The sequence below is a fragment of the Entelurus aequoreus genome, linkage group LG20 (assembly GCF_033978785.1).
Source record: "Entelurus aequoreus isolate RoL-2023_Sb linkage group LG20, RoL_Eaeq_v1.1, whole genome shotgun sequence".
NCBI lineage: Eukaryota > Metazoa > Chordata > Actinopteri > Syngnathiformes > Syngnathidae > Entelurus > Entelurus aequoreus.
In genome coordinates, this window is record NC_084750.1 from 41,616,889 (window position 1) to 41,644,521 (window position 27,633).

A 27,633-nucleotide genomic window follows, 5' to 3' on the forward strand; every position below is an offset into this window, starting at 1 on the left:
AATCAAACTTTGTTTTCTAGGTGAATAATAAAGATGATGTGCAGAAATGTGATTTAAAGGAAAGCTGCTCCTCATCAAGTCTCCCCCTCCCCCATCTAGCACTTTTTCTTATGATTACCATTCATCTTCCCTCTACCTCTTCCTGTCTTCAGCTGTTGTTTAACTTTTCACGGTTCCGCCTGCTTGCTCGCCTCTAGTCAGGATTTCACTACGCCCGACAAGGCTTTCATCTCCGCTGTGTGATGGAAGGTGGGTGCTGAAAAACAAAAGAATGAAGAAAGATAAGCAGCAAAGAACTTTAGATTTCTTGACATTGAAAGGCTAGCGTTGGGAGAAGATATAGGCTCTGTGTTTATATGTGTGTCTGTTTGACAGGCGGTCTTTGGGAGGCTGCAGAGATGGCAGTCGGTGCTGACTTTGCAAAAGCCGCTATCAGGGGCAGGCCAAGTTAAAAATACAGTGTTTTGATTCTCCCTTTTTCTCTCGCTGTTTATGTTTCTCTCACTCCCTGATCCATCCTTGTGTGACGTCTCTTATCCACACCTTGATTTGTGCGTGTAGACAGCAGCAGCACGAGGACGCGCCGCACATGCAGACGGGCTGAAACGTGCTCTGCTGTGCATCACTATCTTGGGTCTGAGATGAGCAGATGCTGCGGGCTTTCACGATGAATGAGTCTGTGAACTAAAATCCCTCAATCTTAATTACCGTATTTCCACAAATAGCTGCCATCCCTCTAATAGATGCCTTGCCCCAATTAGTTGCTGCATCCGCCATCCACTTGAAACAAACACCTGTCACATATACAGGCTCCTTTTTTCCTCATCTAAAAAAAGGGCCAACACTGCAATTAGGCCCACCTCAGTTCATAAACCCTGTTTTTCACACGTAATTTGACTGCTGAGCCCAGTCCACCTCCATTGTTAATCCGAACAGCCGCACTCACCAAGTAAACTCTTTCTCAAATAGATTAGATACAAACTTACACCGAGTGTAAGAATCTTACGTTAGTTTGGTACGGCAGTTATTTCTAGGGATGTAACGATATCAAGTTCTCACGGTCCGATATTGTCACAGTATTAAGGCCACGTATATGATGTCATTGCGGTATTGTGCAAAAAAAATAAAAAGACTTGGTAAAAATATATATATATATATATGTATATACTGTGTATATATATATATACACTACCGTTCAAAAGTTTGGGGTCACCCAAACAATTTTGTGGAATAGCCTTCATTTCTAAGAACAAGAATAGACTGTCGAGTTTCAGATGAAAGTTCTCTTTTTCTGGCCATTTTGAGCCTTTAATTGACCCCACAAATGTGATGCTCCAGAAACTCAATCTGCTCAAAGGAAGGTCAGTTTTGTAGCTTCTGTAACGAGCTAAACTGTTTTCAGATGTGTGAACATGATTGCACAAGGGTTTTCTAATCATCAATTAGCCTTCTGAGCCAATGAGCAAACACATTGTACCATTAGAACACTGGAGTGATAGTTGCTGGAAATGGGCCTCTATACACCTATGTAGATATTGCACCAAAAACCAGACATTTGCAGCTAGAATAGTCATTTACCACATTAGCAATGTATAGAGTGTATTTCTTTAAAGTTAAGACTAATTTAAAGTTATCTTCATTGAAAAGTACAGTGCTTTTCTTTCAAAAATAAGGACATTTCAATGTGACCCCAAACTTTTGAACGGTAGTGTATATATACACACAGTACAGGCCAAACGTTTGGACACACCTTCTCATTTCAATGCATTTTCTTTATTTTCATGACTATGACTACTTGTAGATTGTCACTGAAGGCATTAAAACTATGACACCTGTGAAGTGAAGCTCATCGAGAGAATGCCAAGAGTGTGCAAAACAGTAATCAAAGCAAAGGGTGGCTATTTTGAAGAAACGAGACTATAAAACATGTTTTTACACCTTTCTAAGTACATAACTCCACCTGTTCATTCATAGTTTTGATGATTTATATATATATATATATATATATATATATATATATATATATATATATATATATATATATATATATATACACACACAGTATATATATATATATATATATATATATATATACACACAGTATATATATAGATATGTATATACATATATATACACACAGTATATATATAGATATATATATACATATATATAGATATATATATATATATATCTATATATATATATATATCTATATATATACTGTATATAAACACAGTAGAGTTTTTTTAAAGTGACAATGCAAATATTCAGAATAACAAATGTAAAACAACAATGTACAATTTAGTGTCTTTCAACTTTTACGTTCTAAGGAGCAATGTCTTCTGCAGTGGACATTTTTATATCCGTTTGGGAAATGCTGACTGCCAGAAATGTTAACTGTCAATTTTACTTTGATTATGGATCGATGTCTTTAAATTTGTTTTAGCAATATCGATTCACATGGCATATTGATTATCACCCAACTCCCCCCTGGACAACAAAGATACAAACCATAAGAGAAGCCATTGCACCTTTTGTTGGCAAATATTTCCATTATGATCATACAACATAAACATCTAACTGAAATTGTTATTATATTTGTATGATGAGTCTTGTAAGACCACCGCTGAAGAAAAGAAGGCACTAGTAGTACTTGTAAGGTACTTTTTTGAACATATACATCTCCCACACTGAGCAGCACACTTCCTGCCTTCACTATACAATTGTTGTGTGTTACATCCTGTCTGACAGTGCCCAGAAGAATAGCTTACATATTTACTGTTATTATTTGGTACTTGAAGAAACAATACCTTAATCCAATTTGCAGTGATGCAATGTTGCAATCAAATTACACTTTCACTTTCCTTTCTTATTTCAAAATGTCACCTTTGAGACTTTGGAGTGCATTTAAACTGGAGAGAGATTTTTATGGTGAAGAGAAAACATTGCATTTTGTAACATATTCAAGACATTTTCAATATCCAAGGCAGTGGTTCTTAACCTTGTTGGAGGTACCGAACCCCACCAGTTTCATATGCGCATTCACCGAACCCTTCTTTAGTGAAAAATAAAATGATGTTTTTTTTTCAAATTCAAGACAAAGTTATATGTTTTTGGTAACAATTTAGTATGGGGAACATATTCTAAGTAACAAAGACTTAATTTAAAGTTTTTTGGACACTAGGGGAACATATTCTAAGTAAGAAAGACTTAATTTAGAGTTATTTGGTTAGGGCCAGGGTTAGAATAAGGCCATGCCGAATAAAGTACTTAATAATGACTAGTTAAGAGCCAATATGTTACTAATTTGCATGTTAATAAGCAACTAATTCATGGTGAATATGTTCCCCATACTAAAGTGTTACCAACTTTTATTACTGGTGAACAAAATGAACCGTGCATGAACATCACCTTGTTCAAAGAACAAAACCAACATAGTGCATAAACTCACAACAAATTACACACTTGCAAATCAGTGTGACTTCTGCTGTTCTCGTATCCGTAATACGCCGATAGGGAGATGTTTTTATTTACACGATGAGTCGGGTGTGTCTTGACCTCCGCCGAACCCCTGAGCCCGACTCACCGAACCCAGGTTAAGAACTACTGATCCAAGTGTAGATGGAATTACATCAAGATTAATCGATTTAGAACCTTATGAATGGAAATCGAATCAATTTGGGAAATTGGCCATAATACCCCGCCGTAATCTCCAACAAGTTTATCAGAGTGGTTTAGCCTTTTGTTGTTGCGGACAAGGTCTCTGTTTTGCTCACTTTAATGAAAGACTGTATTCCTATCATACTTTGATAGATTCACCAGATAGCAGATAGATCTACATCCATGCGATGTCACTGAAACTTAGTGACCAGTCTGTGTGCAACACTACATATCATCACGATCTGTTTATTGGACTATGGGCAAAATCGAACAAACCGGAATGGACTCTGAAAGTCCTTAGTCGAAGAGACTTTGAGTAAGTGTTTGAATTGCATTGAGCAGAAGTTTAAATACGTTTTCAGCCTAGCTTCTCTAAAACTCTGTTTATTCATCATTTATTTGTGTTTTGGGGCTTTTCACCACAGATTGTTAAAGGATGGCAGAACATAAAGCATGCTGTGTGATCCTCGGCCCCTAAGAGATCAATTAACCGCAGATCACAGTGATTCACAGGGTCCATGTCTACCTTCTAAAAGCCCAGTTTTTCCATACATCTCACACTGATCTCCTCTCCCACCGCGCCTTAGTCTGGCAGGCTCAATTGACAGGCACCAGTTTCCTGATGTAACCCCCCCTTTTGACAAGGTGAGAACTTGTCCATCAAGCCCGTTGCGAGACAGCCTGTCGGACCGAGCTGTGTTTTTCCCAGCACAGCTTTGACCTCATTTCATCTCGCTCGGTGTGTTTGACTCTCCTGGTTTCCCCTCACCCCTGACAACCATTCCACCACATCAATATTTCTGTACATCCCACATGGACTAGACAACTCTGTCTATCTTCTCCAGCAAGTGTAGGTGTTACAAGACCACTGAGCTCATGTTGACAGCTCAAGAACGTTTGAATCCAATGTGAGAGATGTTTTACTTGTCTTGACCTTCAGAGCCGTTCTTTGTCTCCCCAGATGTACAGTGCCCATCCTTACAAGTGGACGAATGGAAGTTTCCTCATTCATCTGGGGAAAACATCACAGGTGACGCCAATCTTTTATTTTGTTTTATTTTGCGAGGAATTTGATAGAGGCCATTGTCATTTCCAGGTTTCAATTTGATAAGGCGGTTCTCCCTACTCAAGAATCCAGATGTCAAAAAGATCCGCAACCCTCGCGGACCCATCATCCTCCGCCTGGGCAAGACCCCCCTCCTACGCCCTACTGAGTGAGTACATCTCCTTCTGTCTTCAGCAATCATCCACAGAGAAACACACAAAAATCCACAGCTCACAACTGTGGGAGTGAGAGATTGTTTCATAGAATGAGTTCTTAGTTGTTCTGAGTTTGCCTTTTCACACTAAAATTTCGACCCTCCGGCTAAGAAGCCTCTGAACCTTCACTCAACGCGTCAAGCTAGCTGCAGTGTACAATGCAGACACTTGGAAAACGCATACCCCCACAGGTCGGGCTCTGAATTCATTTCCAGATAAACCGCTTCCTCTCCCTCGCCACTGACGCCGCCTTGTAAAATTGAACGTAACAGCCCTTTCGGCTTGCTTTTATATCCCACTTCTTTGCATAGGAACACGCATTTGGAATGATCTATGCCTGTTATTTAAATTGTTGTAAAAAGAATAAAGGTTTCAGCGTAATGGAGGCATTCCAGAGGCTGATCTTGCTCTCTCACGGGTAGTAAGAGACGATGCAGAAAGTTTAGCACCATATAAAGTTCAAATTGGCAAACCGAAAGAAGAGCAATCTCGGTCCACCTTCCACCCTGCAGTGCCTCACCATGTGAGTGCACCCCTCACATTCCACAAACCACTTTCATTACAGTCGCTCTGCTCTGAAGACAATTCTTTAGGATAGTCAGTGTACAGCTTGTATAACAATTAGTGCTGTTAAATGATACATTTTAAAAAATCAGATAAACCACACTTTTAAAACGATGACTAGTCGCGTTTAAACGCAAATGCTCCACAGGCATTGCTTATAAGAAAGCTGCACTTTTTGGGGGAGTTTTGCCCATCATCCACAATCCTTATGTGAGACAAGAACACACATCCTTCCCTTTTCTTTGCATTCTAAAAAGTGAAAAAACTGCAAGTACCAGGCGGCTAACAATGCAGGTGACGGTCAGTCCTCCATCCTGCCTAAAAAAACATCCGAAAACCGCCATTATAGAGCTGTCAAAAATAAAGAGTTAACTCATGTGATTAACCACAATCAAACATCACAATAATCACGTTTATGTGTAGATGAATCACACAATTTATTTGAACCTTACCTGCTCCTTTACCTTAAACGTGGATCCCTGAAAGGCAGCGCAGGTTATTATACGTCAGTCATCAGGTCAACACATACGCCAGTGCAACGATTAGTGAGGGGACTCCGACTGGTATGCTCACTGGCTAATTTCACTCAAAAATACACGCAGATGGTACTTTTGACAAAACTGTTAGAAAAGACGTGCATTCAAGTGAAATGTTTAAAAAATATAATCTTATTTATACAATAATAATAAAAAATAGCATTCTCCTGACAGGACACTGACACGTGTAGTGACAGATGCATATACTGTCTGTATGCATATACATATTATGTATGTATGTATGTACATATGTGTATATATATATACACTATGTATGTATATATATATATATATATGTATATATATTAATTTATATATGTATGTATGTATATATATGTAATGTATATACTGTGTATGTATATGTGTGTTTATTCATATATGTATGTATGTGTGTATATATAATGTATACCGTATTTTTCGGAGTATAAGTCGCTCTGGAGTATACGTCGCACCGGCCGAAAATGCATAATAAAGAAAGAAAAAAACATATATAAGTCGCACTGGAGTATAAGTCGCATTTTTTGGGGAAATGTATTTGATAATAGCCAACACCAAGAATAGACATTTGAAAGGCAATTTAAAATACATAAAGAATAGTGAACAACAGGCTGAATAAGTGTACGTTATATGAGGCATAAATAACCAACTGAGAAGGTGCCTGGTATGTTAACTTAAGAGTCATTCAAATAACTATAACATATAGAACATGCTATACGTTTACCAAACAATCTGTCACTCCTAATCGCTAAATCCCATGAAATCTTATACGTCTAGTCTCTTACGAGAATGAGATAAATAATATTATTTGATATGTGTTAATAATTTCACACATAAGTCGCTCCTCAGTATAAGTCGCACCCCCGGCCAAACTATGAAAAAAACTGCGACTTATAGTCCGAAAAATACGGTATATGTGTATATATGCTTTTCGTCAAAACATGTCAAGTCTTTTCTCATACCAATCACACACACGTCTGGTTGGCGGCTTCACAATAATAGCGCTACACTTCACATCCAGTCGAACCAACAAAACAACGAAAAATCGTGTTACATAAACTTCATGCTATTCTTTTATTCTGTGGTATTTCTTCTTAAGTAAATTTTTTTTGGCTGATTGAAAATTAGGTGTATTGCAATGGCAGCGATGATATATAGAGGAAGATTGTCCTTGAACAATCTCATCTTCTTCTTCGCTACCACTGAGACTAGGTTTAATTCTGCAGACATGCCTGCCACTGCCCTCTGCAGCCCACACCGGGTGATTACAGTTCATTACACAATATTACCATTTCCTATGGTATATTCTTTTATAACCTGTTCTTATTTATAGTCAGCAATTACAGAATGTTTAACAGGCTGATAATTATATTTGATTAAAAAGTAGGTAGAGGAGGTTAAACATTGTCATGCAGGGATATGAATGCCATTAACTTGTACAACATGTAATGTACAGAATATCAGAAACATTAATTTAGGTGGAAAATATATCACCTAACATCTTTGACAATCAAAGCATGATTGTAACAATACACATTTTGTGTTATTAATGCAAGAAACTGCTATCAAAACATGGAAGTGTAGCTCACCTCCTCTAAATGCCAGTGCTCCTAAAGCAGGAATACACATTCTGTATTCCCACAAAATACAAACTCTGGCAAGACACCAACGCACTGCAGGTATTTTTGAATTATCTTTATATCCTTTTTGTGTTGAGCTGTTTCAAAAAGCAATATATATATACACTACCGTTCAAAAGTTTGGGGTCACATTGAAATGTCCTTATTTTTGAAGGAAAAGCACTGTACTTTTCAATGAAGATAACTTTAAACTAGTCTTAACTTTAAAGAAATACACTCTATACATTGCTAATGTGGTAAATGACTATTCTAGCTGCAAATGTCTGGTTTTTGGTGCAATATCTACATAGGTGTATAGAGGCCCATTTCCAGCAACTATCACTCCAGTGTTCTAATGGTACAATGTGTTTGCTCATTGGCTCAGAAGGCTAATTGATGATTAGAAAACCCTTGTGCAATCATGTTCACACATCTGAAAACAGTTTAGCTCGTTACAGAAGCTACAAAACTGACCTTCCTTTGAGCAGATTGAGTTTCTGGAGCATCACATTTGTGGGGTCAATTAAACGCTCAAAATGGCCAGAAAAAGAGAACTTTCACCTGAAACTCGACAGTCTATTCTTCTTCTTAGAAATGAAGGCTATTCCACAAAATTGTTTGTGTGACCCCAAACTTTTGAACGGTAGTGTATATACCGTCGCGATCAAAAGTTTATATACATTTGTAAAGAACATCATGTCATGGCTGTCTTGAGTTTTCAATAATTTCTGCAACTCTTATTTTTTTGTGATAGAGTGATTGGAGCACATACTTGGTGCGGTATGGCGTAGTGGGTAGAGCGGCCGTGCCAGAAACCTGAGGGTTGCAGGTTCGCTCCCCGCCTCTTGACATCCAAATCGCTGCCGTTGTGTCCTTGGGCAGGACACTTCACCCTTGCCCCTGGTGCCGCTCACACTGGTGAATGAATGATGAATGAATGATAGGTGGTGTTCGGAGGGGCCGTAAACTGGCAGCCTCGCTTCCGTCAGTCTACCCCAGGTCAGCTGTGGCTACAAATGTAGCTTACCACCACCAGGTGTGAATGAATGATGGGTTCCCACTTCTCTGTGAGCGCTTTGAGTATCTAATAATAGAAAAGCGCAATATAAAATCTAATCCATTATTATTATTATTATTATTATACTTTTTGGTCACAAAAAACATTCATGAAGTTTGCTTCTTTTATGCATTTATTATGGGTCTACTGAAAATGTGAGCAAATGTGCTGGGTCAAAAGTATACATACAGCAATGTTAATATTTGCTTACATGTCCCTTGGCAAGTTTACCTGCAATAAGGCGCTTCTGACCACATAACTTTCCTCCAGAAGGTCTTATCTCTGTCCATGTGATGTCAGATGACACAAAAAGTGAGCTGTTTGGCCACAATACCCAGCAATATGTTTGGAGGAGAAAAGATGAGGCCTTTAATCCCAGCAACACCATCCCTACCGTCAAGCATGGTGGTGGTAGTATTATGCTCTGGGCCTGTTTTGCGGCCAATGGAACTGGTGCTTTACAGAGAGTAAATGGGACAATGAAAAAGGAGGATTACCTCCAAATTCTTCAGGACAAGCTAAAATCATCAGCCCGGAGGTTGGGTGCAGTTGGGTGTTCCAACAGGACAATGACCCCAAACACACGTCAAAAGTGGTAAAGGAATGACTAAATCAGGCTAGAATGAAGGTTTTAGAATGGCCTTCCCAAAGTCCTGACTTAAATGTGTGGACAATGCTGAAGAAACAAGTCTATGTCAGAAAACCAACACATTTAGCTGAATTGCACCAATTTTGTCAAGAGGAGTGGTCAAAAATTCAAGCAGAAGCTTGTGGATGGCTACCAAAAGCGCCTTATTGCAGGTAAACTTGCCAAGGGACATGTAAGCAAATATTAACATTGCTGTATGTATACTTTTGACCCAGCACATTTGCTCACATTTTCAGGAGAGCCATAATAAATTCATAAAAGAAGCAAACTTCATGAATGTTTTTTGTGACCAACAAGTATGTGCTCCAATCACTCTATCACAAAAAAATAAGAGTTGTAGAAATGATTGGAAACTCAAGACAGCCATGACATGATGTTCTTTACAAGTGTATGTCAACTTTTGATCGCGATTGTATATCAAATAAATATATATGTATGAATCTTGCTGATATCATATGGGATTAAAATCGGTATCGGCCAAATGCTCCAATATCCAAATAAAAAAGTTGCATTGGGTGACCTAAAATTAATTTAATGATTATTCTGTGCATATACATGATTATTTCGATATTTTTTTGTGATTAGGCACAAGTGTTACTTTTGACAGCCCTCCGAACAAAATAGATTTAGTATCTACTGAAAATGATTCAACACACAGCGATTATTGTTTAAATAGTTGGCAACACAATTGAATACCAGGATAATTGTCTTGCCTCCAGTCAAGCATAGTGGTGGTAGTGTCATGGCCCGGGCCTGCATGAGTGCTGCTGGCTCCCTGTAGCTGCGGTTCATTGGTGGGAAAAGAAGAATCCCAACATTACAAAGCAGAGCATGATGCTCTTCCATCGGAAAGGCATGGCAGTTTTCCAACATGATAATGAGCCCCAACACACCTCCCAGATGACAAGAGCCCTGCCGGGGAATCTGAAGGTGATGGATGGAGCGAGCATATCTGAGCCCCTGACGAGCATTCTCATGCGGAAGGTGGCGGAGATCAAGGTGTCTAACATCCACCAGCGCCATCAGTGATCTCATCATGGAGGAGGGGAAGGGAAGAGGATTCCAGGAATGACTTGTGCAACTCTGGTGACTCCTAAGGCAGTGCTAGATAACAATAGTGCTCATATTAAATATTGACACTCCTGACACAATGTGGACATGTTTACTGTGAGGGGTACTACTTGTGTTGCCAGATATTGGCTTATGTCGACTTATTTTCAGTTAGTCTTTATTGCTTCTTATTTTGGACACAGACTACTATCGGTGATATTTTACTTTTTATAGGCTGAGCAGAGGTCTTCAACATTGGATCCACGACCCCTAGGGGGTCCGCAAAGGTTCTGCAGGGAGGTCATGCAATTTTTGGCATCCATCCATCTATTTTTTTTACTGCTTGTCCCTCTCGGGGTGGCGGGGAGGGCCTATCCCAGCTGCACTTGGGCGCAAGGTCGAGTAGACCATGAATGAGTGGCCATCACAGAACTATTCACACTCACATTCACACACTGGGGCAATTTAGTGTTATTGTTGTGTTTTTTAAAAATATATTTTCTGTCTATTTCCCTCCACAATTTTCCCACAAATATAAATGTCTTTAAATGCAAATTGAACCAACACACTGTCACATAGTTGATGTGAATAAAATGAAAATATAACTATATTAGATAGAAAGAGATAGATAGTACTTTATTGATTCCTTCAGGAGAGTTCCCTCAGGAAAATTAAAATTCCGGCAGCAGTTGTGCATATTGTATTTATGTTAGTATTTAAGATAGCTAGCAATTAGCGCCTTATTTGTCAGCTAGCAATTAATTGGCCCACTAGTTGTCAGCTAGCGAGCAGCGCGCTAGTTGTGATAAGCGATTAACGCCTTGATTGTCAACTTGCGTTTGCCGTGTTAGTTGCCACCTAACAAATAGTGCACTTCCAATCCAATCCACTTTATTTGTATAGCACATTTAAACAACAAAAATGTTTCCAAAGTGCTGCACAACAATATTAAAAACAATATTCAAATATTATCCTTAGCTCCACCAATGACTGAATAAAGACAACAAATAAATAAATATAAAACCAATATAAAAACAATATAAAAATGAATATGATTAAAAACTATTTTAAAGGGTAAAACCAGAGATGTCCGATATTATCGGCTGATAAATGCTTTAAAATGTAATATGGGAAATTATCGGTATCGGTTTCAAAAAGTAAAATGTATGACTTTTTAAAACGCCGCTGTGTACACGGCCGTAGGGAGAAGTACAGAGCGCCAATAAACCTTAAAGGCACTGCCTTTGCGTGCCGGCCCAATCACATTATACCTACGGCTTTACACACACACAAGTGAATGCAAGGCATACTTGGTCAACAGCCATACAGGTCACACTGAGGGAAGCCGTATAAACAACTTTAACACTGTTACAAATATGCGCCACACTGTGAACCCACACCAAACAAGAATGACAAACACATTTCGGAAGAACATCCGCACCGTAACACAACATAAACACAACAGACCCCACCTCAACCCCGCCCACCTCAACCTCCTCATGCTCTCTCCCAAATTCCAAGCTGCTGTTTTGAGGCATGTTAAAAAAAATAATGCACTTTGTGACTTCAATAATAAATATGGCAGTGCCATGTTGGCATTTTTTTCCATAACTTGAGTTGATTTATTTTGGAAAACCTTGTTACATTGTTTAATGCATCCAGCGGGGCATCACAACAAAATTAGGCATAATAATGTGTTAATTCCACGACTGTATATATTCGGTATCGGTTGATATCGGAATCGGTAATTAAGAGTTGGACAATATCGGAATATCGGATATTGGCAAAAAAGCCATTATCGGACATCTCTAGGTAAAACCAACTAAAACAATAAATACAAATCTAAATTTTAAAAAAAAGAAGACCACACACGCGGTTGACACGCTAGTTGCCAGCCAGCGATTAATGTGCTAGTTGCCAGCTAGCTATAAGCAGCACAATACTGTTATTTGAATATCGTTAGTAGGTCTGTGACTCTTTGAGCACCAAACAAATCAATCCGATCCATGGAATGACTATTTCATTCAGAATCGATTTTTCGATTCAACACGATTCTCGATTCAGATACTCGCTATGTATTAATTATTTGGTATAATAATTATATTGAAACTTTTAAACAGGTTACAGCTTAGAAAAGATCCTTCTAGTTGCATGGAAATGTCTTTAGAAATGTATTCTTATTAAAAAAAATAAAAAATATCTGTACATTAGGGATGTCAAAATTAATCAGTACAAACCAATAACCACTTTTAACTTCAGAGATATGAATACATTGTTTAGTGAGCCTCTGGATCGATCTACATATAGTATGGATCGGTTGATGTTCGGTTGTTAAATCATGAATCGGTTGCTTGTCGATCTACTGCGAAATATGGCCGCTCTAATCTTGCGAGATTTCTGTGATGACGTAATACGAGAGTACCGTTGTCGTTTGCGACTGGCGATAGGGCAACATAGCAGACAGCACCCAAAGAGTTTACAAACAATGCACACCTCAATATTAAATCTAAAGTGTGGTTAACGTTTGACAAGAGTTATACAAGTTCACTTAAAGGCGAACTGCGCTTTTTTTTGGAATGTTGCCTATTGTTCACAATCATAATGAAAGACATGACATATGTTGGGAGAGTGGCTGTGCCAGCAACCTGAGGGTTCCTGGTTCAATCCCCACCTTCTACCATCCTCGTCACGTCCGTTGTGTCCTTGAGCAAGACACTTCACCCTTGCTCCTGATGGGTCCTGGTTAGCGCCCTGCATGGCAGCTCCCGCCATCAGTGTGTGAATGTGTGTGTGAATGGGTGAATGTGGAAATAGTGTCAAAGCGCTTTGAGTTCCTTAAAAAGGTAGAAAAGCGCTATACAAGTATAAGTATTAATGCATTGGAAATAGTAAGTCAAGTATTTGAGCTTCTACACTGAAGCTGCTGTTTAGTTGACTTGGTGGCACTGAATTGTATCTTACACTTACACAACAGTAAATACCTGCTAGCTTTTCCAAAAGTGTTTTGTTTACATCTGCTTTCCTTTAAGTTTATGGATTGCAATCCGTTGAAGTTGATACTTCTACTATTTGCAAAATAATGAATGCGGACACCGCCTGTTTTGTTCGTATCCATTGAAAAAAATTAACACATGACGTTGTTCTGACTTGATCAATGATCCATTTAATTTTCTTTGTACCATGCAAAGATTCCATCTGCAGCGAATTGTAACGTTTTAAAAAGTATCGGTAGAAAATGGATGGGTGCAATATTCCCTCTAATTGTTCATGTGTGTGAGCAAACGCACAAACTTGTGAGCAACATCAGACGTGCACACTGTGGCCACACCAGCGTCACACCTGTCCCAAACCTGACATCATAACAATTTAAATGTTCTATTAAAATAATTTTCTGATATAAGTGATTTTGCCCTCTTACAATGACAATAACAAAAAAACATGTTTTTCATGACCTATGTGCTAGTATTGTATGTCTGGCTGCGGGTCCTGCCTTTAAAAGAAATGTTACCCCTTTCAGAGATGACATTTAGTTCCTGTAACTTTCTGTCTGTAATATACATCTTTTTATTAGCATTTATGAAATCTATTGACAACATTTCATGAATAATATCCTTAGATTAACATCCTTAATAAATGGCAGTAAAATAAGCACACATCTGATTGAGGAGTCAGAGTGTTACAACCTGGCATTTACACAATGTGTGGCGTTGGGGTTGTCCGACTTTTTTTGTGGCCATAAACGCAGCACTGGTTAAGTGCCATGAGTGCGTGTGTTGGTGCAGGTGAGACAGAGCGAGCGGCTTCTGTTGATATGACGGATGACAAAGTTGGTTTAACCCTGGTTTGTATGGCAGAAAATTACCAGTTTTTATAGATAAAAGTTTTTTTTACTCATGTATTTGGTGTGGTTACAAACAGTTTTGCTCAATAAAGTGATTGATGGAATTCCTGTCCGTAAAGTGTCTCGACAGACGATAATTGAACTGTGTTGACAAAGATTGTTTTATTCATTGGGGCCACTCTTGTTGTCACCTGTCACTCACAGAGTTGCATTGCAAAATCAAACAGAATAAATTGTAATGTGTTTATTTAAAGTTCAGATGGGATTTTTGATTTTCTGCGCGGCATTAATTTGCTGTGCGCAGAGGACGCGTGAGCAGTGTGCAATTGCGCAGGCGCGCACCTTAGAGGGAACGTTGGATGGGTGTATGTTAGTGAATGGTATCATTACACATGTATTAAGATTCATATGAAATCGCCATTTTAGGTAGAGATTAGGGTTGTCCCGATACCAATATTTTGGTACCGGTACCAAAATGTATTTTGATAATTTTCTATACTTTTCTAAATAAAGGGGACCACAAAAAATGGCATTATTGTCATTATTTTTACAACAAATCTTAGGGTACATTAAACATCTGTTTCTTATTGCAATCGAAGAACAAATTTGGCCTTAAATAAAATAGTGAACATACGAGACAACTTGTCTTTTAGTAGTATTTAAACAAACAAAGACTCCTAATTAGTCTGCTGACGTATGCAGTAACATATTGTGTCATTTATACACCTATTATTTTGTCAACATTATTATGGACAAGTGGTAGAAAATGAATTATTAATCCACTTGTTCATTTACTGTTAATATCTGCTTACTTTCTGTTTCAACATTTTCTATCTACACTTCTGTTAAAATGTAATAATCACTTATTATTCCATTGTTTGCTACTTTACATTAGTTTTGGATGATACCACAAATTTAGGTATCAATCCAATACCAAGTAGTTACAGGATCATACATTGGTCATATTCAAAGTCCTCATGTGTCCAAGAACGTATTTCTTGAGTTTATAAACATTATATTAATTTTGTTTGTCGCCATGGAGGTGAAGATTAGTGATTTAGAAGTAGCTAAAACACTGCCGACTGCGGATGGATGTTAGCTGCTAGCATGTTTTAAAGCACCTCTTCCTGAGGGTGTTTCAGTGTTATAACTTCACCTTTATCTTTACTTTTTAGGCCAAAATGCGTCCATTTTCCCTTTTCTGTCTACACTCTGTGTCTGCTTGTAAGTACTCTGTGATCCTGCGCTGCCGAACATGCTCCTCTGTTCGTAAAACCAGCAATGTCATGAGGTACCGTCATGCCCGTTAAAAAAAAAAAAAAAAAAATTTAATGGGGAACCGGTACTTTTCAAATTGAATATAGTGCCGTTTTTTATTCATTAGTACCGCAATACTATACTAGTACCGGTATACCGTACAACCCTAGTATAGATGCACAGACATAATATATATGTATTTATATTTAATCGATTATTTAAAATAATAATTCGATTTACAATCGAGGTAAATAGGAATCACAATTCTGATGTGAATTGTTTTTTTATGCACTTTTAATCGCTGCTATTGCACAGTAAATTACCATAGGACCGGTATAATGTAAGATACAATCATAAAACACACTTACGTAGGGGGCCCCCGCTCATTCTCTCCATCAATTTGGGGATCCTTGTCCTGGAAAACATTGAAGACCCCTGTTCCGGAGAAATGTGAGGGGTGTACTCACCTCTTTGGGATGTTGTATGCCCACTGAGATAGGCTCCACTCCCTACACCCGTACAGTACGAGCGGTCGCAGTGAAGGGTTTAATGGATGAACATTTGCACAACATTATTTTCACTGCCCGGGGTGTTTACATTGTTAAAACACGAGATGTGTTTGAAATGTCAATAGTAGCAGTTATGCACTGCCTTGACAGCTGAGTTATAACTGCTTCTCAGACAGCTCTGCCTCTTTCTAGTCAGCGATAAAGCACTTTTCACAACATGACAATTGGGTCAGCACTGAGTAGTTTATCAGTCTGTCCACTGCTGCGAGCGCTGCTCACTCTACGGCCTAATAAATCTGTCTGCAAAACAGTCTTTTTGTCCAATGAGGCACTTTTTTCAAGTGTCTCACATATTGTTTGTCATGGGCACATAGAGTAGTTTATCGTATAACAAGGAAAACCTTTTTTTCCAAGTTTTGCCTTTAGAAAATGGCATCCAGGTGACGGTGTGGCCAGTTCTGTTTTAGTGCCTGTCTTTGTTGCCTTCAATTCATATAGATTTTAAAACCTTAGCTTGTCCCTCATTGGTTTGGTCATAAATATCATTTTATTAACGCTAAATTAGATTTTTAAAATATGACTGATTCAAATCTGACAGTACTGTATCGAAATGTATACGTGTTGTTTGTCTTAATGCTATATTCACATTGGGCTTCATAAAATGCAGTTGTGAGCGTGACAGATACTTTTCAGGTGAATTTTCCCATCTTCCCTTTCTAGACTGTAATTGGCCTGGCCTTCAAACACAATAGTTTAGTTACTTTAGGGAGCAGATGATGTTCAAAGTACTAAGAATTTACAGAATTTAGACCTTGTTTATCTGTTCAAGCTGCACAAGTTTACATGCATGTAATGATTTGATCTAGAGATGTCCGATAATGGCTTTTTTGCCGATATCCGATATTCCGATATTGTCCAACTCTTAATTACCGATTCCGATATCAACCGATACCGATACATACAGTCGTGGAATTAACACATTATTATGCCTAATTTTGTTGTGATGCCCCGCTGGATGCATTAAACAATGTAACAAGGTTTTCCAAAATAAATCAACTCAAATTATGGAAAAAAATGCCAACATGGCACTGCCATATTTATTATTGAAGTCACAAAGTGCTTTTTTTTTTAACATGCCTCAAAACAGCGGCTTGGAATTTGGGACATGCTCTCCCTGAGAGAGCATGAGGAGGTTGAGGTAGGCGGGGGGTTAGGGGGTAGCGGGGGGTGTATATTGTAGCATCCCGGAAGAGTTAGTGCTGCAAGGGGTTCTGGGTATTTGTTCTGTTGTGTTTATGTTGTGTTACGGTGCGGATGTTCTCCCGAAATGTGTTTGTCATTCTTTTTTGGTGTGTAGTGTACACTTCTAACTTATATTTCGCTATGGAAGCGCTAAAAACTACCGGTTTAGTGAGTTTACATAATTCACCCACAGAACTTTAGTTATTAGAGAGTTCCGGTCGGACGGTTTTTCATGGGACACATTTCCGGCGTTGTTGTTGAGCAGCATCTCCTCATCCCCCTCCTTGGACAATTTTTACACGGGTAAGTCAGCCGTGTATTTCTTGAATCTCCGGCTCTTAGCTTTGTATGGACTCATTGATCGTTTACAAAGTGAGTTCGGAGAGGAAGTGACGTCAGAAAGAACGCGCCACAGCCAGCTTCATAATAAAGCGGTTCCGTAGCTTGGAGATAACCACTGGAGAGATGGAGGCGAGTCATCCAGACATGCCCGTGTTTCTCCTTCCTCTACTGTACATGTACAGACGCTTGTGGAAATCACACATGAATACCTTAAGAGAAAGCGATTGCAGCTATTTGGGATACAACACTTCTCAGACGGCAAGAGAACTTTCCAATGTCCGGCCGGGTCAGCTGTGATGCTCCTTAGCGAAAAACTTTGTTCATTTGTCGAAGGAGAGACAACGAAAATGCGAGCTCCCGTGGATGTGATAAAAAAGATAGCGTGTGCTTTGTATGTCGCGGACTCAACGTCTAGGTCCACAGTCTATAAAGTCACCAAAAAGGAATGGACAATGAAGGTGAAGGCAAAAGAGTGAGGAGTGTCCTGACCAGATATCTAGATCCCTAGATTGATTAATGTCAAATGTTCTTTATCACATTGTTTACATGTCTAATAATGATTTGGTTAGTTTATGTGATTCACTACAATAGGACCCCACAGCACACTGGATTCCAGTTCATTGAAATACCACAACACTGGATATTGTTCAGATAAGTTACATTTAAGAACTTGCACACAAAGCAACACTGGAAGTGACTATGACGTGTGCATTTTCCGCGCATTCATACTAGGTCGCGTTGCTCCGGCGGACGGAGGGAGCGGGGGTCTTAAACGGTGGCATTGTTGTGTGTGGACACGGATAAGGTGAGGTGGGATTTACCCTGGATAACCTTATCCGGCTTAGTGTAAAAGTGTTTCTTTCCCTCGATAGGTTTGTGTTTGCGTGTTGAATCTATCTGTGATACAGTCCCTCCAGCAGCTTTTTAATTCCTAAGCATGTGAGGGCTGAAATGCGCGTACATTTATCGGAGACTAATGGTTTGCTTTGTATCGGAGGATAATCCACTCACACACGAATGAGTGACAGTCACACGAAGACACTTGTTTCCCGGGCCGTCTCTGTGAAATGGGCAGCGCTCAGCAAAACAAGATTTAATTGCTTGAGGCCAGTTTCTTTTATGTAGCTCTAGTGCGTCTAGAGGGGGGGGAAAGCAATTCTGTGATATTATGGCTTGCGGTCCAGATAGCAATCAAAGAATTTCACATGTATTAGCGCTGTGATATACAATTCAGCACAGAGAAAAAGCCTCGAGGCCAAACATCCTCTGGGATCTAAGGCAAGATCAACTGCCTCGCATGACGATTGTGTTTGTTTATTCATTGAACATGTTTTATGAGGCTGATTGCAATATTAATGGTTGCTAGGAATTAATGTCAGAGGCATTCTGAAACGCAGAACTATACGGGCTGTGAGTGTAAATAAGCAATGTGTGGGTGTGGATGAGTGGAAAATAGCAACTTTATATTTAGACAGGTTCAAACCTGAACCACCTGCAGGTTAGCTTTAACTCGGGACAGGATTAGCAGCATCAAAATAGGATATAAATATCGATTTTCACTTTCTTTCCAGTGCCCAGATTGCTTTTAATGAAGGCCAGAGTGTAATCTTTGAAGCCAATTTATCACAAAATGTCATGCTAAGTATGGTCATGGTTGTATCTGTTTTGGACATGCTTCACAAGTTATATTAAGGATAGGGATGTCATGATATGGACATTTCATATTACGGTTATTATTATGGCGGTATCGACCCCGAAAGGGACAAGCGGTAGAAAATGGATGGATGGATTATCGCGGTATTGTCGACTGTTTACAACAGATGTATACACACACTGAAATCTTTTAACCAAGTTTCCTTGAAAAAAAACAACAAAAAAATAATACATTGACACATAATATATTTTCTTGGCAGAAGAAACGTTAAATCTTGTTCCGTCTTTTTTTTTCTCCATTTAATTTGTGAAAGTTTTTGACTTTTTTTTAATTGACAAAGACAAATCAGCGTTCACTTTACTTCACGTCCGGTTTATGTGACATCACGCCAGTTCAGCTTCTGTTGTAGACAGTTTCATCTTTGTCAATGAAGTTGTAAAAAAAACAAAAAAACGGTCATTTCAATCGATCAGTCTTGCACAATTGAATATCTAAAGCTACATTTACATTGCAAGCCAAAGCGGCGCTGGAGTTATTTAATTAACTGATACTCTGTTTTGCATATGGTGAATGTTTATATTCATCTTGGAGAAAGCAAACCGCCAGTTTAACTAGTAGGGATTTCAGTTTGGCCACATAATAACATAGGGCCCTTTAGTACTGACATTTGTGTGTGGATTGGATTAGTTCTCACGAAAGAAAAGGCAATGAAATTGGACCTCGGTATGCAAAGGTGATAGCCCTATCCGTGAGAAGAGACTACATGTTTAGCTTAATGTCAACATCTAAGTTATGACCAGCATCTGTTGTTTTTCAGTCACTTACACACACATGCCCTTCATGGTCAGGATGCGCTCTCCTGACCCCGCACACACACACACACAGACACAAGGTAGGAATATAAAACTGATAGTTTGGCTTCTCCAAGTTAGGAGTGCCTCATTTTTGACCTGACCTCCTCCAGGAACTGCAGTCCTGTATAATGACGCTTGCTTGTAATAAAGCAACTTTTAGTTCAGTAAAGCGTCTCCGACATCTCTTTTGATCCAGCCACACTATTTTTTTTTCAAATCAGATTTTTTCGAGCTAACTGTTCACACTCCAAGTAAAATGTGATCTTTATTAGACTCCAGTATAAACGCACACAGACCCCATTGTGGCCCCAATGTGGCCTCGACGTCACTTCGATAATAAAGTAACAATGAAGGAAGTTGACTGGATGATCTAAATAAACAAGGAAGTCTCTACTGCTACTGGAAAATAAAATAAAAGTTTCCATGCCTTAAAAATTAGTGTATTATACGTGAAAATACATTAAAGTAATATATTTGGGAAGGTTCTAATCTTTTTATGGCTGTTAAGTAGAGGCAACACAGACATCAGCGTGATCTACGTTGGCTTTATTTTTCAACTTATTTATGTAAACAACTTATGCAAAGTACCTAACATGTAAGCAAATAATAATAATATTAGTAATTAATTACATTTGTAACACACTTAAAATCTCAAAGTGGTACAAAGTATAAAAATAAAAATAAAAATTGAAAGTTAGAATATATAATAAAAAAATGAAATAGGAATAAAATCATTACACACACTAGATAAACACTAGATAAAACAGAAACTTAGATACAAATAATAAAAATAGAAATAAAAGCATGAAAGCACTGTAAATGCAAATACTCCACAACGTCAATGCAGTCCTTCAACAATCACTATTTTTTTCGGAATCAAATGATGTATCCATGTATTATATATAGCTTATTATTTGCTCACTATTGTCTAGTGATGCACCAAAAATTTGGCCGGATGTTGACCAAAACCGGATGTTGTGATGACTTGTCCACTTCCACTGCGTCTTTTTCTGCACACACGAATGACGTCGCACTGCAGTCACATTTGAAATGATCAGAATTCTGTTACTACATTATATATATACTTGCAGTGTGTATATTGTACATATTACATATTGTTATGAAGGTGTCTGTTACTACATTATATATATACTTACAGTGTGTATATTGTACATATTACATATTGTTATGAAGGTGTCTGTTACTACATTATATATATACTTACAGTGTGTATATTGTACATATTACATATTGTTATGAAGGTGTCTGTTACTACATTATATATATACTTGCAGTGTGTACATATTACATATTGTTATGAAGGTGTCTGTTACTACATTATATATTTACTTGCAGTGTGTACATATTACATATTGTTATGAAGGTGTCTGTTACTACATTATATATATACTTGCAGTGTGTATATTGTACATATTACATATTGTTATGAAGGTGTCCTTTTACTACATTATATATATACTTGCAGTGTGTATATTGTATATATTACATATTGTTATGAAGGTGTCTGTTACTACATTATATGTACTTGCAGTGTGTATATTGTACATATTACATATTGTTATGAAGGTGTCTGTTACTACATTATATATATACTTGCAGTGTGTATATTGTACATATTACATATTGTTATGAAGGTGTCCTTTTACTACATTATATATATACTTGCAGTGTGTATATTGTATATATTACATATTGTTATGAAGGTGTCTGTTACTACATTATATATACTTGCAGTGTGTATATTGTACATATTACATATTGTTATGAAGGTGTCTGTTACTACATTATATATATACTTGCAGTGTGTATATTGTACATATTACATATTGTTATGAAGGTGTCCTTTTACTACATTATATATATACTTGCAGTGTGTATATTGTACATATTACATATTGTTATGAAGGTGTCCTTTTACTACATTATATATATACTTGCAGTATGTATATTGTACATATTACATATTGTTATGAAGGTGTCTATTACTACATTATATATATACTTGCAGTGTGTATATTGTACATATTACATATTGTTATGAAGGTGTCTGTTACTACATTATATATATACTTGCAGTGTGTATATTGTACATATTACATATTGTTATGAAGGTGTCTGTTACTACATTATATATATACTTGCAGTGTGTATATTGTACATATTACATATTGTTATGAAGGTGTCTGTTACTACATTATATATTTATTTGCAGTGTGTACATATTACATATTGTTATGAAGGTGTCTGTTACTACATTATATATATACTTGCAGTGTGTATATTGTACATATTACATATTGTTATGAAGGTGTCCTTTTACTACATTATATATATACTTGCAGTGTGTATATTGTATATATTACATATTGTTATGAAGGTGTCTGTTACTACATTATATGTACTTGCAGTGTGTATATTGTACATATTACATATTGTTATGAAGGTGTCTGTTACTACATTATATATATACTTGCAGTGTGTATATTGTACATATTACATATTGTTATGAAGGTGTCCTTTTACTACATTATATGTATACTTGCAGTGTGTATATTGTATATATTACATATTGTTATGAAGGTGTCTGTTACTACATTATATATACTTGCAGTGTGTATATTGTACATATTATATATTGTTATGAAGGTGTCTGTTACTACATTATATATATACTTGCAGTGTGTATATTGTACATATTGTTATGAAGGTGTCCTTTTACTACATTATATATATACTTGCAGTGTGTATATTGTACATATTACATATTGTTATGAAGGTGTCCTTTTACTACATTATATATATACTTGCAGTATGTATATTGTACATATTGCATATTGTTATGAAGGTGTCTGTTACTACATTATATATATACTTGCAGTGTGTATGTTGTACATATTACATATTTTTATGAAGTTGTCTGTTACTACATTATATATATACTTGCAGTGTGTATATAAAACGTTGATGGATGACTTTGAAGTTGTTTTAGAGGCTGTGAAGGCTACAACTTTGACTCCCGTTAGCCTCATCTTTCAAGCGTTTTTATCATCTTTTAAAAAAGACGCGTGTTCTTGTGTCTCATTCTGATTGTGAACGATTCCCCCAAAAAAGTGCAGTTCCCCTTTAAATATGGATACATTTGTATTTGACTTGCAGGCAAATTGATGCACTTTAAATATTTTCTGTTACAGACTAGAAAACAATCTTATACTTTGTAGATTTTTTTTTGTGTCTCTATATTTTCCATTTTGTCTTTAATGTTAATGTTATGATGCAGAGGTGTACTTATAACAATTTTATAGACAAATGATACTATTTATAGATTGTGATTTTTGACATGTTCCCATTACAGTTCTAATGAATGATAATGGTGGCAAAAAACATTTCAATAATGAAAAAAGCAAAATACGTCCAGGGCCAAAAATCACTTCATATTCTCTACTGCTCGTTAGTGTTACCATATCTGAGTTATCAATCAATCAATCAATCAATGTTTATTTATATAGCCCTAAATCACAAGTGTCTCAAAGGGCTGTACAAGCCACAACGAGTTATTGTGTAGAAATATGGGGAAATAACTAAATGTTCGCCTCGTCGTTAAACGTGTTACAAAAAAGATCAGTTAGAATAATACATAATGTTGGATATAGAGAACATACAAACCCTTTATTTATTGAGTCAAAAATATTAAAGTTCGGTGATTTGGTCAAATTGCAAACAGCTAAAATGATGTACAAAGCAAACTATAACCTGCTACCCAAGAATGTACAACAATTCTTCTCAACAAAAGAGGAGAAATATAACCTTAGAGGAAAAAATCATTTAAAAAATTTGTCTGCACGTACAACACTTTGAACCTTTAGTATATCAGTATGTGGAATTAAATGATGGAATGGATTAAGTAAAGAAGTTCAACATTGTGCTGATATGATCCACTTTAAGAGGTTGTTCAAAATAATAGTGCTTACAAAGTACAAAGAAGAAGAATTATGAGAAATACTTTCAACCTTATTGAAAGTAAGATATTCTTCCTCTCAGTATGTTAATAATGACTGAATTAATTAATTACATATTACAAAACTGTTGTGTATACTAATTCACAGATGTTATTTTTATTATATAAAAAGGTCAGTAAATGATTCTATATATTTGTAAACGCTCTGAAGTGGGAAAGGGGTAGGATTAAATAAGCTTTGCTTCTTCCTACTCCTTTTCGGACATGATGCAAAGTGAAATGATATGAAATTGTGATGTATCATACTGTAAGTGTGTTCATGTTCGAAATAAACTAAAAGAAAGAAAGAAAGAAGGCCATGGTTTAATAGCTTGTGGTGTAATTCAAGTATATTTAGCGACCAAGTATACTGATATTGGGTTATTTTGTCTAAAGACTATATTGTTCTTCACAAGGGACACTACAGGGTTCCCTAGGATTGGGTCTGACTGGGAGACAGTAGGCGTTTCTGGGCTGCCTATTCAATGCCTTCCCCAAAGTGGAGATTTTCAAAAAGAGTGTTTTTTTTTCTTTTTTCAATGCGCACAGATTTTTCTCACTGTTTTGACGCCAAAAAAAAAATCAGCTTGTGTTGTCGTATCACAAACATGTTCTTAAGGTCTTAAGGTAGAAAACTGTGAGAGTTTGGAGTTTTTACAAAACTCTCACCCAGCCTAACTTCGTCACCATTCTCCTTTCCTCACCTTTATTTCTACCAATCCTCACTTTGTGTTGACATCTTCTCGCTGGACGTTTTCCCTTGGATCTTCCCTTTGTCATAAATCACTGTCACCAGACTTCAAGGGGTAGGAAACCAGCTGGCACCATGGGTCATTCGATGTGTACGTGTACTAAAAAAAAAACAGGACGAGAGAATATTTCATAGTGTTTGCCACCTCAGTGAGCCTGTGTTTTGCTGGGGTTGTTTGTGAACACTTCATCCCTCAACACACCTTCATGCAGTGAATAATTGTCTGTGCGAATTTGTTTGTTTAGATGCCCTTGACCAAAAGTGAGGGATGCGGCTTGCTGGGCTGGATCTGCCATGAAAATTAGTGCCAAAGGGTTACTTACTTACAGTGTGCTGTGCATTGTAATGCTGGCTGGAGCCACAATATGAGCGGGAGAAAATAAACGGAAATAAGCAAAACAATCATTGGATATAAAAAAAAAAAAGCTCACACAGACCTTATCATTTTACCCACAAGCACATCAGAGAAGGGCATTTGCATCCAAAAGTAGTTTTAATTTTGCAAAAGCTCAAAGGCACATACCGTATTTTCCGGACTATAGACCCCACCGATTTATTAGCCGCTCCCACTAAATTTTAGGGGGTAAAAATATTGTTCCACATATTGGCCTTACCGGATTATAAGCCGCAGATATAAACATTGTGAAATATTAACACCAAAAGATTCTGTAATACCTTAAATGTTTCCAAACAGTGTCTGTAACACGGCAGTAAAACGGCTCATCAAACAAAACAGAAGTCATTGTCACAAGCTGCAGAAGCTTGCTCTCCAACAGACGTCTTGGTGAATTTACTAAGGAATTTGTGAAACTGAAACAATACAAAAAGAATGCCATTGTAAATTGCTAATACTCACACAGACATTGTCGTGTTAGTATATTAGCTAATGCTAACGACGCTAGCGTCCTTACATTACAATAGCGCGTACAAATATGCATGAAAATATATATGTATATTTGTTTAGTTAAGTCTTTATTTGAAGGGACAATGCACAGAAATATTAAAGGCCTACTGAAAGCCACTACTACCGACCACGCAGTCTGATAGTTTATATATCAATGATGACATCTTAACATTGCAACACATGCCAATACGGCCGGGTTAACTTATAAAGTGCAATTTTAAATTTCCCGCTAAACTTCCGGTTGAAAACGTCTATGTATGATGACGTATGCGCGTGACGTCAATGGTTGAAACGGAAGTATTCGGACACCATTGAAACCAATACAAAAAGCTCTGTTTTCATCTCAAAATTCCACAGTATTCTGGACATCTGTGTTGGTGAATCTTTTGCAATTTGTTTAATGAACAATGAAGACTGCAAAGAAGAAAGTTGTAGGTGGGATCGGTGTATTAGCGGCTGGCTGCAGCAGCACAAACAGGAGGACTTTGAGGTGGATAGCAGACGCGCTATCCGACGCTAGCCGCCGACCGCATCGGTGATCGGGTGAAGTCCTTCGTCGCGCCGTCGATCGCTGGAACGCAGGTGAGCACGGGTGTTGATGAGCAGATGAGGGCTGGCTGGCGTAGGTGGATAGCTAATGTTTTTAGCATAGCTCTGTGATGTCCCGTTGCTAAGTTAGCTTCAATGGCGTCGTTAGCAACAGCATTGTTAAGCTTCGCCAGGCTGGAAAGCATTAACCGTGTATTTACATGTCCATGGTTTAATAGTATTGTTGATTTTCTGTCTATCCTTCCAGTCAGGGGCTTATTTATTTTGTTTCTATATGCAAGCAAGCCCGATGCTATCACGTTAGCTCCGTAGCTAAAGTGTTTCGCCGATGTATTGTCGTGGAGATAAATGTTTTTATCATAGCTCTGTGAGGTCCGGTTGCTAAGTTAGCTTCAATGGCGTCGTTAGCAACAGCATTGTTAAGCTTTGCCAGGCTGAGAATTATTAACCGTGTAGTTACATGTACATGGTTTAATAGTATTTTTGATCTTCTGTCCATCCTTCCAGTCAGGGATTTATTTATTTTGTTTCTATCTGCATTTGAGCCAGATGCTATCACGTTAGCTCAGTAGCTAAAGAGCTTTACCGATGTATTGTCGTGGAGATAAAAGTCACTGTGAATATCCATTTCGCGTTCTCGACTCTCATTTTCAAGAGGATATAGTATCCGAGGTGGTTTGAAATACAAATCCGTGATCCACAATAGAAAAAGGATAGAGTGTGGAATCCAATGAGCCAGCTTGTACCTAAGTTACGGCCAGAGCGAAAAAAGATGCGTCCTGCACTGCACTCTAGTCCTTCACTCTCACGTTCCTCATCCACGAATCTTTCATCCTCGCTCAAATTAATGGGGTAATCGTCGCTTTCTCGGTCCGAATCTCTCTCGCTGCATTGAAAACAATAGGAAAATGTGAGGAGCCTTTCAACCTGTGACGTCACGCTACTTCCGGTACAGGCAAGGCTTTTTTTATCAGCGACCAAAGTTGCGAACATTATCGTCAATGTTCTCTACTAAATCCTTTCAGCAAAAATATGGCAATATCGCGAAATGATCAAGTATGACACACAGAATGGATCTGCTATCCCCGTTTAAATAAAAAAAATTCATTTCAGTAGGCCTTTAAGCTCAAAGACAGATATGTTCTGCACCAGATTATAGCTAAATAGCTCATTTCCATCTCCAGTCCCTGGCTACCTAAATTAAAGTACTTCTACAGACATCACACATAGGACGGTTTAGTAAGTACAAACAGTTTTAGTCGTACTTTAAAATTTACAAACATTGCTTGGAGTGTTTAATGAAGAATCCATATGAGTAGAAAC

General features: G+C 37.6%; 1 protein-coding gene across 5 annotated transcripts in view; it reads left to right on the top strand.

Annotated features, from left to right (window-relative positions):
- Positions 1-27,633, top strand: part of col16a1 (collagen, type XVI, alpha 1) — a 378,064-nt gene that overhangs the window by 224,861 nt on the left and 125,570 nt on the right. For all 5 annotated transcript variants that reach the window (XM_062030118.1, XM_062030122.1, XM_062030121.1 and 2 more), the window contains 2 exons: positions 4,622-4,690; positions 4,757-4,874. In XM_062030118.1, the coding sequence (XP_061886102.1) occupies positions 4,622-4,690; positions 4,757-4,874 (187 nt within the window). The remainder of the gene's footprint in view (positions 1-4,621; positions 4,691-4,756; positions 4,875-27,633) is intronic.